The sequence below is a fragment of the Artibeus jamaicensis genome, unplaced genomic scaffold (assembly GCF_021234435.1).
Source record: "Artibeus jamaicensis isolate MK-2021 breed Jamaican fruit bat unplaced genomic scaffold, CSHL_Jam_final contig_447, whole genome shotgun sequence".
In the NCBI taxonomy this organism is placed as follows: Eukaryota; Metazoa; Chordata; class Mammalia; order Chiroptera; family Phyllostomidae; genus Artibeus; species Artibeus jamaicensis.
In genome coordinates, this window is record NW_026521834.1 from 2,626,726 (window position 1) to 2,640,792 (window position 14,067).

General features: G+C 40.0%; 1 protein-coding gene across 11 annotated transcripts in view; it reads right to left on the reverse strand.

Moving 5' to 3' along the window:
• The window catches only part of DAP3 (death associated protein 3), a 42,057-nt gene that overhangs the window by 7,416 nt on the left and 20,574 nt on the right, over positions 1-14,067 (reverse strand). For 7 of the 11 annotated variants that reach the window (XM_053666254.1, XM_053666253.1, XM_037132527.2 and 4 more), the window contains exons 3-8: positions 7,824-7,946; positions 4,337-4,438; positions 2,534-2,642; positions 2,295-2,387; positions 978-1,108; positions 17-97 (exon numbers count right to left, since the gene is read on the reverse strand). In XM_053666254.1, coding sequence (XP_053522229.1) covers positions 17-97; positions 978-1,108; positions 2,295-2,387; positions 2,534-2,642; positions 4,337-4,438; positions 7,824-7,946 — 639 coding nt within the window. The remainder of the gene's footprint in view (positions 1-16; positions 98-977; positions 1,109-2,294; positions 2,388-2,533; positions 2,643-4,336; positions 4,439-7,823; positions 7,947-14,067) is intronic. The other 4 variants (XM_053666259.1, XM_053666260.1, XM_053666256.1 and 1 more) reach the window with 1 other exon arrangement.

The following is a 14,067-nucleotide window of genomic DNA, read 5'->3' on the forward strand; positions in this document are numbered from 1 at the left end:
CACAGTTTCTTTATACCTGTTCGATTACTTCTCCCAGAAGGCTGCCTTTCTCAGTGCTTTCTCGCTTATTCCAGACATACTTCTCTTGAGTTTTTATCTAAAAACAAACAAAATAAAAACCAAAAGTGGCTTTTATTGAAGTGGCTCAACTGAAGGATGAACTGATCCCTAGCTGAGAAGGTAGGAGGATAAGAGATCTCAGTATGGAAGTGAATGCTATCTAGTCTATTTCTCCCTGGGTCTTAAACACACACACACACACACACACAGACACACGATCCTTTTTCTTTTTAAGGTTTTATTTACTTATTCTTAAAGTGAGGGGAAGGAAGGGAGAAAGAGAGGGAGAGAAACATTGCTGTGTGAGAGAAACATTGACCGGTTGGTTGCCTCTTGCCAACCCAGGCATGTGCCCTGACTAGAAATCAAACCAGTGACTTTTAGCTTTGTGGATGACACACAACCAGCTGAGCCATCTGGTCAGGGTCATACATTTGATTCAGACTAGGAATGTCCAGGATAAGCCCTTGGCACCTAGATTTTTAATAAGCTCCTAGAAGATTCTAAATATCTAGAGTTGAAAAACCCTGGCCTAGAGATCATATTTTAGAATTACCAGAGGAAAGAGTAACTTTACCAATACATTTCTGGTTCCAAAAATGATCTTCTTATCTAGAGAAAATGATGTAGTTGAAAATATGCTTTAGAAGACTTGAGATTGCGACCTTGGGAAAGTTAATGAATTAATATGGACTTCAACATGCTACACACAAGATGGGAGCAGCCTACTGCTGCCTCTATTTCACATGGATAAATGAGTTTCAGATTGTGAACTCACTGTGAGTAAAATATATGAAAGAAATAGAAAATAGTATACTTATCTCAACCACGATACTAGTTTTCCAGTCTACTGGTACTCAGGGTACAAAGATCTATTTAATAAATGTCCAGCACCAAAGTTCTAGGAGTCTAGTTACCTGACTCAAGAAACGTTCATTTACAGTTTTGAAATTCTTCAGCCAGACTGAAGCCTCTAAAGGTTGATCAAAGCGTTGTTTGTTGTAGGTGGACTGCAAAAGATCCTGACAGTTCTTCACCCAAAGATGACCTTAAAAAAAAAAAAAAGGGCACAGAAAACAAACGAGGCAGTAACTGACTGTATTCAACTCGAAAGACTCTATGATTTTTTAAGTCATGGGAATAACTGTAGTCTCTTAATATATTTCTTATAGCCTTCTTGTTTCCAAGGTTTGTTTTTGTCTGGTATTCTCTATTCTATTCTATTCTATTCTATTCTATTCTATTCTATTCTATTCTATTCTATTCTATTCTTCTCATCTGACAACATTTTTACTTGCTTTATTTATTATTTAAAAAACATTTTATTTATTTTTAGAGAGAGGGGATGGGAAGGCGAAAGAGTGGGAGAGAAACATCAATGTGTGGTTGCCTGTCATGTGTTCCCTACCAGGGACCCAGTCTGCAACCCAGGCATGTGCCCTGACTGGGAACCGAACCAGTGACCTTCTGCTTCACAGGCCCGTGCTCAATCCACTGAGCTACACCAGCCAAGGCTTTTATTTGCTTTTTTTAGGCAGAGGAAGAAAGAGAAGTATCTATGCAAGAGAAGCAATTGACTGGTTACCTTCTTATGTGCTAGGACTCAGGATTGTACTAGGCATGTGCCCCGACTGGAAATAGAACCCACGACCCCACACTGGCCAGGGAAGCTCCATTTTAGATGAAACATTATCATTTTAATTAATACACAAGAAATACCAAGTATATTAAAATTAAAGGTCACCCCAGCTTCCTGGCAGATTCTAAAAATAGTCATAAAATGTGGATGCACACACACACCTAGGAGCGTTATGTACAGTATGAGAATTTAAGTTCTTCAACTCTAGAGTGCTGATAATCAGTGCCATGTCAAAGGCTCTCTGGATACTCAAAATTGTTGACTGCTGGCGATAAAGCCTGTGATGACCTCTAAGGTGGGAGGTTTTGCTCGTGGGCATTATGCATCAAAATGAGGACAGCTGGGCCGAAATACTTCATTCTTATTATAAAGAGGCTCCAGGAAGCTTTTAGCTGAATTTCTTGTTGCATTTGCTTCACCTTGCAACCTGCTTGTCAGTAACATGAAGAAATTATGATGAACCAGTTTAGAATACGCTACACCTGAAAACAAAAGCCTCTCCTGGAGACATCAGAGCCTCATCAGAAAATGAAAGCCACAGTGCCACAGTAACGGGACAACTGAACCTGGCACAGTGCAGACGGGAAGTTCTTACCATCTGGAATATGCAGGATCAGCCAGTCCTGTTTTGCACAGAAATGAATAATATGGCAAAGACTGAGGGTTTTTCCTGTTCCCTTCTCCCCATCTAAATAAGGCATTTGTTGTTAAAGAAAACGTTATGAGAAGGGACACTTCCACTGTTGACAAAGAGTACTCTTGAGTTTCTTTTCTCCCATTTGAGGAAGGAAAGCACTGGCTCAAGACACACCCCGCACAGGTAGGAAAGGATACAGAGAACATATCGTACAGCTGGATGATCAAAATTGGTGTTTTTCAGGTGATGCAAAAGCTCTAGGGCTGGTTTCCTGACCATCAGGCAAGCTTCATTGAATGTCTTCATCTAAGGAAACAGAGAAGAGGAAGAAGAGTGGGTGTGGAACGTCTAGCGGGTTCTTAGTATACACACTGAGCCTAATATAGCAATAAACGGCATATTTTTTATTTATGAAGTTAGGAGAGGTGGTATTGGTTTTGAATTTCGAAATATATCCATATAATTAGCTAAAAACTGAAATACATTATCTTATACCAAGTAACATTGAGAGTCGGCTTTTGATTATACCTTTAATGAAACACAGATTTTATATCAGTTACCTGAAATGTAGAAATAATACAGAGATCTCACAACATAATTTTGTATACCACTTAGGGTTGATGTAAATGTTAAAAGTATATAAAATATGTCACACTGTACCTGACAAATGGTAAGTAAGGAATAAATGTTAGTTCCTTTAAATTTATTTTTAGCTAATTCATATTTCTATAACCATCTAGACTTTTCTCTAGAACTATGCAGGCAAATCAGAAAATTGATACATAAAATTCATTTCTTTTTGCCATCAGGAATAATCTGGTGGAAAAATTTGAGAAGCATTGATATGTGTGAAAGTGACTTAAGAATTTCTGTTGAAAAGAAATCTAACAAATACTATTTGCAAGTATATTAGATAAGGATTAAAGTAGTGTTGGTATTTTTAAAAAAGAAATCCTAAGCAAACAAGTAGACTGGAGAAGGATTTGATAAGTACAAGCTTAATGAAAAGTGAAACCTTAAAAAACTTGATATAGATATTAATATAAAAATGCCCTTTTAGGCAATGTGATAGTACTAAAATACACAAGCAATGGTGAGGATATTGGCTTTCATGTAACCGGAAATTATGGAAAGAATGTACAAGTAATTCCCTCCAAAGCTCTGCTGGTTACTCGGTTGTGAAAGCAACTTGAAACGGTTTAAGTTAGACCCTCACAACCTGGAAGCTGGAGATTGTACTATGAATGTCCTGGAACACTTTAAAACGACATTACAGATGATTCCTTCCAGTTATGTCCTATTCCAAAACTTAACAAAATTTTAGATGACAAGGCTGTTTATAGTCTAGCATTAGCTCCCTTATATCACATCAAATTTTTTAAAATAAAGCACACTGAAGAAATGACAGCCTTTGGCTCCAGGATATCTGCACAGTCAAGTTTGATATTTCATTATGAAGGAATATTTTCTGAGGCTGAAAATAATTCAGCAGAAATTAGTCAAAAGAACCAATTAGGCCAACAAACCATGTTGCAGGTAATCAAGAATTCATAGTTTGCAGGGCTCCAAAAAGTATTTTTTTAAAAATCCTCACCAGAGGATATGTTTACTGATTTTAGAGAGGCAGGAAGGTGGGGGTGGAGGGAAGAGAAACATCAACAAGAGAGATATAAATCAAGCAGCTGCCCCTTGTACATGCCCTATCTGGGAATCAAACTCGAACCCTAGACATGTGCCCTGACTGGGGATTGAACCTATAACCTTTTGGTATATACACCAAAAATGCTCCAACCAATGAGCCACCTGGTCTGGTCAGGGCTCCAAAAAGGATTTTAAGTGGTTAAACAAAGAAAAACACTGACTTAAAGTAATTGTAGTAATAGCACTATATATTTAGATTCAAATTTCATTTTTTATACTTTCCTACTCATTTAATCCTACCCCTCTGCTATCAACAGCTGTGTTCTGGGCTCCCTCCGACTCCCTCCCGTTTTGAGCACCTGCATCACAAATCGAGGAGGCAGGCCGTGGGGGAGTACAGTCTTCACGTCCTGGAGGGGAAGGCTGTAGTGCTGGCCCTCATGCTGCTCCTCATGCTTGGCCTATGAAATGAAAATGCAAACAGATATAATGGGGCCATAGACAAAGTGCAAAGATTTTGAAAAGTGGAAAGGGCCCAGTAAACTGTACTGAAGAAATAGTCATTTTTCAAAGCTGGAAAGGGTATCTTTCATTTCTTATCTTAGACAAACAAAATGCTAGTTGTCTCCAAATTCAGTGTGTATATAAAGCTGGTGTTGGCCTAAATGATGAACCGGTTTCCCAGCAACATAAACCCTACATGCGGAGATAGCAGTGACAATTCTTGCCATCTGGAATCTTCTGATCTGTGTATAGAGATACTCTAGTCATATGATGAGATCATCTGCATGGTGCCATTTCCATAGAAACTCTAGAGAATTTGGAAGATAGACTACATTCACAGGGAAAGCGAAAGGCACTGGGACAACTTCATTCACTTATTCTATTTTATTCTGCGCTTGTGAACGTAGGTGAACATTGGAGATAAAAATAAAACACACCCTAACACAATTGTGTTTGGGAGAAATGAGTTTTTCCCCCTCCTACACACACAGCAGCATATGTTAAGGTGGGGAGACCCAGATAGTAGGAATATGGACCAAAAAAAAAAAAAAAAGCTGTTGGTTTCCTTCATATTTAAGCACAGGCCTTACAACTAACTTCACCTAATGAGAGGCAGCAATAATGCTGGGGAAGGAGAAAATATATCAATATCTAGCCTAATGGGATCTGAAGTAGAAAATACAACACTGGATACTACTAAAATCCTAGCTTTGGACAAACCTCACTTTATTTATTTTTTAAAATAGGTTTTATTGATTATGCCATTACAGTTGTTCCATTTCCCCCCCTTCATTCCCCTCCACTCTGTACACCCACTTCCCCATTCCCCCCTTCAGTTCATGTCCATGTGTCACAAGTTCTTTAGATTCTGTATTTCCCATACTATTCCTGTCCTCCCCTCTATTTTCTACCTACTGTCTATGCTACTTATTCTCTGTACCTTCTCCCCCCTTCTTCTTCTCCCACTCCCCTGTTGCTACCCCTCCATGTGATCTCCATTTCTGTGGTTCCACTGCTGATCTAGCTGTCCTCTTAGTTTGCTTTTGTTTTAGGTGTGGTTGTTAGGAACTGTGAGTTTGCTGTCCTTTCACTGTTCATCATTTTTATCTTCTTTTTCTAAGTTCCTTTAACATTTCATATAATAAGGGCTTGTTGATGAACTCCTGGAACTTGATCTTATCTGAGAAGCACTTTATCTGCCCTTCCATTCTAAATGAAAGCTTTGCTAGATAGATCAATCTTGGTTGTAAGTCTTTGGATTTCATGACTTGGAATACTTCTTTCCAGCCCCTTCTTGCCTGTAAGGTCTCTTTTGAGAAATCAGCTGACAGTCTGATGGGAACTCCTTTGTAGGTGACTGTCCCCTTATCTCTTGCTGCTTCTAGGAGTCTCTCCTTCATTTGAATCTTGGCTAATGTAATGATGATGTGTCTTGGTGTGTTCCTTCTTGGGTCCAATTTCTTTGGGACTCTCTGAGCTTCCTGGACTTCCTGGAAGTCTATTTCCTTTGCCTGGTTGGGGAAGTTCTTCTTTATTATTTGTTCAAATAAGTTTTCCACTTGTGGCTGTTCCTCTTCCCCTTCTGGAACCCCTATAATTCAGATGTTGGAATGTTTAAAGAAGTCCTGGAGGTGCCTTAGCCTCTCCTCATTTTTTTGAATTCTTGTTTCTTCATTCTTTTCTGGTTGGTCATTGTTTTCTTATTTCTGGTCCACTCGATTGATTTTAGTCCCAGTTTCCTTCCCATCAGTATTGGTTCCCTGTGCACTCTGCTTCATTTCACTTAGTGTAGCCTTCATTTATGCATCTAATTTGTGACTAAAATCAACCAGTTCTGTGACTGTCTTGATCACCAGTGTTTTAAACTGTGCCTCTGATTGGTTGGCTATCTCTTGGTTATTTAGAAGTATTGGCTCTGGGGCTTTGAGCTGTTCTTCTTGAGCCATAATGTTTTGGTCTGTTTCCACTTGTTACATATGAGGGGCAGAGCCTTAGATGTTCACCAGGGTGGGGCAACCCATGTGGTTGGGTTGTGACGCTGTATGTGGGGGTGGGGTCAGAGAGGGGCAATGGAGTTTTTTTCCTGCTCTCTTTCAGATTTCAGTCCCCTCTGCTGCTTCCCACAAGCAAATTGGGCCCTTCTGTTGCTAGTTCCCAGATGTGTGGGCCCACCCTCCAGAACCCTGTGGGTCTCTCCAAAGAACTTTCTGTGAGCCTGGGAGTCTCTCCCAGCACCTTGACCCCCAAAAGTTTTTCCAGTTAGTGCTTTTAGGCTTTATTTCCTGGAGCCGGGGCCCTGGGTTGCACAGTCTATCTCATTGCTTGCTCCTTTGCCTGGTTTATCTGTGTGCGAATGTGTGACCACAGTCAGCTAGCTGTCTTGCACCCTCATCGGGTCTGCCTGTTGCGACCCCACGCCTGGGATCTGCCAACTGCCACCTGTGAGCCTGGGTCGGTCCAGCTGCTTTTTCCTGCACGACCCTGCTCTGCCAGCTGCTGACTCCGTCCCTCTCACCGGTCTGGATGAATGGTTCATTGTTGTTGGACTTTGGTACAGTTTAATTTTCTCTGTTTTGGTTGTGTTCTGGTTTTTAAATATTTGTTGTTCATAAACTTAGTTGTGCGAGGAGGTACAGTGCTTCCACCTATATTCCCACCTTGGCCGGAAGTTCAAACCTCACTTTAAATGCTGTTCTTCTCAACAAATCAAATTAGTTACCTCTCCAAAACTAGGAAATCCACTTAGAAAGAAAGATACAAAATAATCCAAGATTGGTTATTAGGAAAACTCAGTTCTGTAACTGCTCTGCTGTGATCTTGGGCAAGTTAAATTGCTTTCTTTAGGGTTCTCCATACCATTCTGTGAACTGTGGCTAGCTAATGTTTTTGTAAATAAAGTTTTACTGGAACACAGCCATATCCATTTGTTTGTGACAGAACTATGCAATTGTGACAGAGACCATTTTGGCTTATAAGCTTAACATTTTTACTATCTCATCCTTAAAGGAAAAGTTTGTAAACCTATTATATAGTAAGATCAATAATAACTGCTAAATTTAACTTCTAATATTTACTATGTACCTGCTCTATGCCCAGCAAAGTCCTTGGCATGAGGTGAATTCAATAGTAGGGATTAAATCAGAACAGATGTGGACTGACCTGCCTGAGTGTTTTGTTACCACAGGATCACACAGGGATGGGAAGACATGGGTCCCAGAACACTGCCTTCAGTGCACTGTCTGACTACAGGTAAATTTGGGTTTTAGTTTTCCTGATATGTAAAATGACAGCAGCACATGTTATAAAACCTTTTAAAAATCTATATACACATTAGCAACTCACCGGGTCATTTTCACTGGTGCGGGAAATAGGTCTGGGATTTTCAGCTGAAACCTGGCTATCTGGGTGAGCAGCAAGGTTTTGGGGTGCCTGGGTCCTCATGTGCAAATTATGTCCAGGGTCCAACTAGAAAAGAAACCATTTTAGTGTTTTAGAATTGTAAACTATTTATACTTGCCACAACACTGAGGTTTTAAGTAATGACTGCAATAGGGGAAAATGCCACTAACATACATTTTAGTTTCATGTAAAATGAGGATCCTTGTTATTATTTACAATTCTCTAAGTCCAAGCACATTATTTATGCTCTGTTTTAGCTTGTGTTGCCATGTCAAGGCTCTGCCTCAAATGGAGACAAACAATTCCATTAGAGATTTTCAGGAGCATTAACTTAAAGCAGGAAACTTCTTTTAATGTTCTTGCCCACAGTGATGACTGGTGGCCAGCACTGTACAACCCTCGGCTGTCCAACAATCACAGTTACTTTACTATTAGGGGATTAGTGCAATGTTCCTATTCGATAGGTATAATTATACTCTCTGCAACAATTTTCTTCCTAGCTGTGTTCTGGAGTAAAGAATTTCATGGATAAAAAAATAGGGGTGTGCATAAAACATCCAGCTAAGTGAAAATATACTGCTCTACAGGCAATTCAGTGAAATGCACATGGAAAGCTGTGAACTGGGAAGGTGGGGGGAAGAGGATGACAGAGGAGACAAATCTGACAAGATGCTGACTGGAGAACCCCCAAACTAAGTTTGAGGATAACAGACTTATGTAGCGGTGAAAGATGCCAGTTACAAGGTCAAGATTAGGATATGAAGCCAGCAGAAGCAGATATGGCAGTTATCTGTAACAAGGGAGTTACCTGATAAATGAATAGGTAACATGAGAGCTGCCTGTACTGATATTTAGACTCACCAAGCAGTTTCATGAGTGAAGATAATGTGTACTGTTTTTGTACCACCCCTCATAATACTTATGTCTATTTCTAATTGGTATCTTTACCTCTAAATCTCTGACTTTTCAATTTTCATAGTCCAAAGGATCTGTCCTTCCAAATATTAAGTTTAACTTTCTTCTAATCAATCAAAATGCTTGGATGGTTTTCTAGTGATGTCAAAATAAGTCCAAAGTCCTTAGCATGGTAATCAAGGCCATCACGTCAACTGACCTCTCTAGCCCCATCCCTGTGTGAACTCCATATTCCAGCCCTGTGACCATGCTAATATGTCATTAATCTTTATGCCTCTATACTTCTGCTCCTTTTATTTCAATTATCCTATTTAAATCTTACTCCTCCTTTAAGGATGATCTCAAATGTCACATCATCTGTGAAGACTTTCCAGACACCTCCAGTCAAAGTAATTATTTTTTCTTCACTGCTGATAGCACTTCCTTTGTCTTTTTTATTTATTGATTTTAGAGAGAGTTAGGGGAGAGGACAGAAGGGAGGAGGTGGGGGCGGGAAGAGAGAGACTGAGACAGAGACATTGATCTGCTGTTGCACTTATGTGTTCACTGGTTGATTCTTGTATGTGCCCTGACTGGGATCAAACTTGCAAACCTGGTGTATCAGGACAATGCTCCAACCAACTGAGCCAGAAGCCAGCACTTTCGTCTTGCATGACACTTCTCTGCCTTGAATGGCACTCATGGCTTTTGTTAACTCAAACCTATTAGGTACTAGGAAATACGGAGGTTCTTTATTGAAATTTACTTTTTAATTAAAAAAAATGTTTTATTGATTATGCTATTATAGTTGTAGCATTTTCTAGCCTTTATTCCCCTCTACCTTGCACCCCACCCACCAGCATTCTCACTCCCCCTTAGTTCATGACCATGGGTTATACATATAAGTTCTTTAGCTTCTACATTTCCTATATTCTTAAGCTTCCCATTTTGTACCTGCCAATTACACTTATTTGCTGTATCTTTTCCCCCATTCTCCCTCCTCCCCCTCCCCACTGATAACTCCCCATGTGATCTCCATTTCTGTGATTCTGTTCCTGTTATAGTTGTTTACTTAGTTTTTGTTTTTCGGGTTCAGTTGTTAATTATGAGTTTGTAATTTTACTTTCATATTTTTGATCATCTTATTTTTCTTAGATAAGTCCCTTTAACATTTCATATAATAAAGGCTTGGTAATGATGAACTCTTTGAACTTGACCTTATCTGAGAAGCACTTTATCTGCTCTTCCATTCTAAATGATAGCTTTGCTGGATAGAGCAATCTTGGATGTTGGTCCTTGCATTTCATGACTTACAAAACTTCTTTCTAGCCCCTTCTTGCCTGCAAGATTTCTCTTGAGAAATCAGCTGACAGTCTGATGGCACTCCTCTGTAGGTAACTGTCTCCTTTTCTCTGGCTGCTTTTAAGATTCTCTCCTTCATTTTAATCTTGGCTAATGTAATTATGATGTGCCTTGGTGTGTGCTTCCTTGGGTCCAACTTCTTTGGGACTCTCTGAGCTTCCTGGATTTCCTGGAAGTCTATTTCCTTTGCCAGACTGGGGAAGTTCTCCTTTATTATTTTTTCAAAGAAGTTTTCAATTTCTTGTTCTTCCTCTTCTCTTTCTGGCACCCCTATGATTCTGATGTTGAAATGTTTAAAGTTGTTCCAAAGATTCCTAAGCCTCTTCTCGATGTTTTGAATTCTTGTTTCTTCATTCTGTTCTGGTTGAACGTTTATTTCTTCCTTCTGCTCCAAATCGTTGATTTGAGTCCCAGTTTCTATGCTTTCACTGTTGATTCCCTGTGTGTTTCTATTTCACTTTGCATAGCCTTCACTTTTTCCTCTATTTTGTGACGATACTCAACGATTTATGTGAGCATCCTGATTACCAGTGTTTTGAAATCTGCATCTGATAAGCTGGCTATCTCTTCATCACTTAGTTCTATTTTTGGAGTCTTGATTTGTACGTTCATTTGGGCCCTATTTTTTTGTCTTATCACAGCTTAGGGGTGGAGCCTTAGGTATTTGCCAGGGTGGGGCAATCCATATTGCTGGGTTGTGGCGCTGTCTGTGGGAGATGGGTCTAAGAAGGAACAATGCTGCTTGCTCAGCTCTTGTTCGGTTTTCAGTCACTTACCCTATTTCCCACAAGCAAACTAGGCTGTTGTGGTGCTGATTCCTGGGTGGGTGGGCTTGTGTACATTCTCGTACCCTGTGGGTCTCCCCAATAAACTCTCCTGTGAGGCTGAGAGTTTCTCCCACTGCTGCAACCCCCAGAGGTTTTTTAATAGGCAGAGGTTTTGAAGCTTTATTTCCCTGCACTGGAACCCTGGGTTGTGTGATCTGTCTTGCTCCCCAGTTCTTCCTCCAGAATTATCTGCAGGCAAATGTGGGACTGCTGGGTCTGCCAGCCACTGCCTTGCCCGCCTGTTCTTCCAGCTGCTGCCTTGCCACATATTCTCTCCTCCTTGGCTGCCCATTTCCACCCCTCCTACCAGTCTTAATGAATGTTTCTTCTTTAACTCCTTGGTTATCAGACTTCCATATAGTTTGATTTTCTGTGAATTTTTTTGTTTGTTTTTAAATTTGTTGTTGTACTTCTTTTGGTTTTGCAAGGAGACAAAGTGTATCTATATACGCCTCTATCTTGGCTGCCAGTCTCCTATTTATTTTTATAGAGAGAAGGGAAGGGAGAAAGGGAGGGAGAGAAACATCAAGGTGGGAGAGAAACACTGACCAGTTGCTTCTCACATGCCCCCAACCAAGGGCCTAGCCTTTACCCAGGCATGTGCTGTGATGGGGAATCAAACCCCGCGACCTTTTGGTTCACAGTTCAGTGCTCAATACACTAAGCCACGTAGCCAAGGCTGCAATATAGAGTTTTAAACACATTTTGAGCCCAGAATCTTAGTAGATAGGTAGAATATTATCATGCCTGTTTTATGATGAGGGAAAGCAAGGTTCAGGGAAATTAAGTAATTTTGCCTAAGGTCACAGAGTTGTTATGTGGTAAAGCAAGAATTCAAATCCAAGTTTGTTTGACTGTAAAATCTCCACTATTTTTATTATATCATGCTATCTTACAAACAAGTTTGTCTCCCATTCTTGGTCACACACTTGGAAGAAGAGAGATCACATTTTATTTGTTTTTGTATTTCTTTCTCTAAGTACCTAACACCACAAATACTTCATACTTGTGCCCTGGAATAAAGAATCTTTCATTAGAGACATATAATGGGGAATATGTGAAGCATCTAGCTAAGTGAAAGTAAATTGCACTAATTCAACTCAATGAACGGCACATGAAAACCTCTGAACCAGAACGTGTAGATTTAATACAGAGTTGCTCTGACTTTCTCTGAGAATGGCAGACACCAGTGTTCATCAAATATCTAAATTTCCTACATTTCCAAGGCTCCCTTGCAAATACGCTGGGGTTATTTGATTAGTTCTAGTTAATGAGCTATAAGTAGGTATAACTGTGTCTTTTCTAGTCAGAGCCAGCTAAGAGTATATATAAATTCTCTTTTCTTCCCCAGCTGTGGCAACATACATGCTCAGATGGCATCCCAAGATGAACCTTTATTTCTATGTTGACCCCTTTCCACATCTGTCTGTAAACCACTTTGGAAACACACCAACAGCCAAAACAAAACGAAGCACATGTACACATCGTAAGTAATATTTCTTGTGTTAAGCCAATGAGACTTCAGGGCCTGCTACCAGAATACAGCAATCTGAATATACTCTACTGTAGGACTCAGTTCTATCAATTCTATAGGAGAGAAAGCACCATGAACCTAAAAAAAAAAGCAGCAGCAGTCAAGTGGAAAATTAAAGATACTCAAGGGCCACAAGGTGGTGCTATTTTTACAAGAAGCCTAGACTTTAGATAACTGTTCTTTGAGGCAAATTAAGAGCTAACAAAATGGGGGGACTTCTGCCAAGATGGAAGTGTAGGTGGAAGCACTGTGCCTTCTCACACAACCAAGTTTAAAAACAACAAAGTTTCTCAGATAAGATCAAATTCAAGGAGTTCATCATCACCAAGCCCTTATTATATGAAATGTTAAAGGGACTTATCTAACAAAAAGAAGATAAAAAAGGCGAACAGTGAAAGGACAGCAAACTCACAGTTACTAACAACCACACCTAAAACAAAATCAAACTAAGAGGACAGCTAGATCAGGAGCAGAACCATAGAAATGAAGATCACATGGAGGGTTAGCAACAGGGGAGTGGGAGAAGAAGGGGGAGAAGGTACAGAAAATAAGTAGCATAGATGGTAGGTAGAAAATAGATAGGGGGGAGGGCAAGAATAGTAGGGGAAATATAGAATCTAAAGAACTTGAGACACGTGGTCATAAACTAAAGGGGGGGAATGGTGAGCGAGGGGGTGTGCAGGGTGGAGGGGAATGAAGGGGGGAAATAGAACAACTGTAATGGCATAATCAATAAAATATATTTAAAAAAAAGAGCTAGCAAAATGGATTCCTTACTTCTGACAGCATTATATATGGCATCACCCAGCTAGTCTCGTTCCCAGGAAAAACAACCATAACTACAATAGCCTCTGCACAGTTCCAGAATGAACTTCATGCAGTTAAGAGCAGCATTCACGGGCAAACCAAGACAGTTACTCTAAACCAATCTCTAAGAAGCACAACATTCGTCAGACATCTCTGCGTTTTGGACTCAAGTCTTTCTTGCCTGCTATTTAAGGAAGAAGAAACTTTAGCCTTTTAATAAAACCAGTTGAGACCAAAATCTATCCCTCTGTTTATCCTTGCTTTTGTTTTCATTTTATAATAATGGGTTATTTTATTATATAACGGGTGCAGAGGTTTATCTTGAATCCCCGGAAAGGTGAGTTCTGCAGGAAGAAAAGTTGCCTCTCTAGGAAATCTAATCTGCAATTAAACAATGAGATGGAAGTGACCAAGCTCTTCTGGCTCAATTCTCTTCTTTCAGGTATCAACTCTAGGAAGATTTCCTCTGGAACCTACCAATCCAAGTTAGGTGCTCCCACAGGGTGCAGTAACAGCACATTTAACAGCCATTTACTGTAGCAGCCATGTATTCATGCTTCTACCACTGTACTTTGAGATCCTAGAGAACATGGACCATAAGCTGTGATACAACACAGTGTTTAAGGCCACAGGCTTTGAAGTCGGACAGACCTGGTATCTAGCCTGGGCCTAGAGAAGTTACTTAGCCTTTCTAATTCTCAATTTCTGGATCTGTGAAACAAAGATATCTGCTTTGTGAGTTAGTTATGAGAGTTAAACAAGT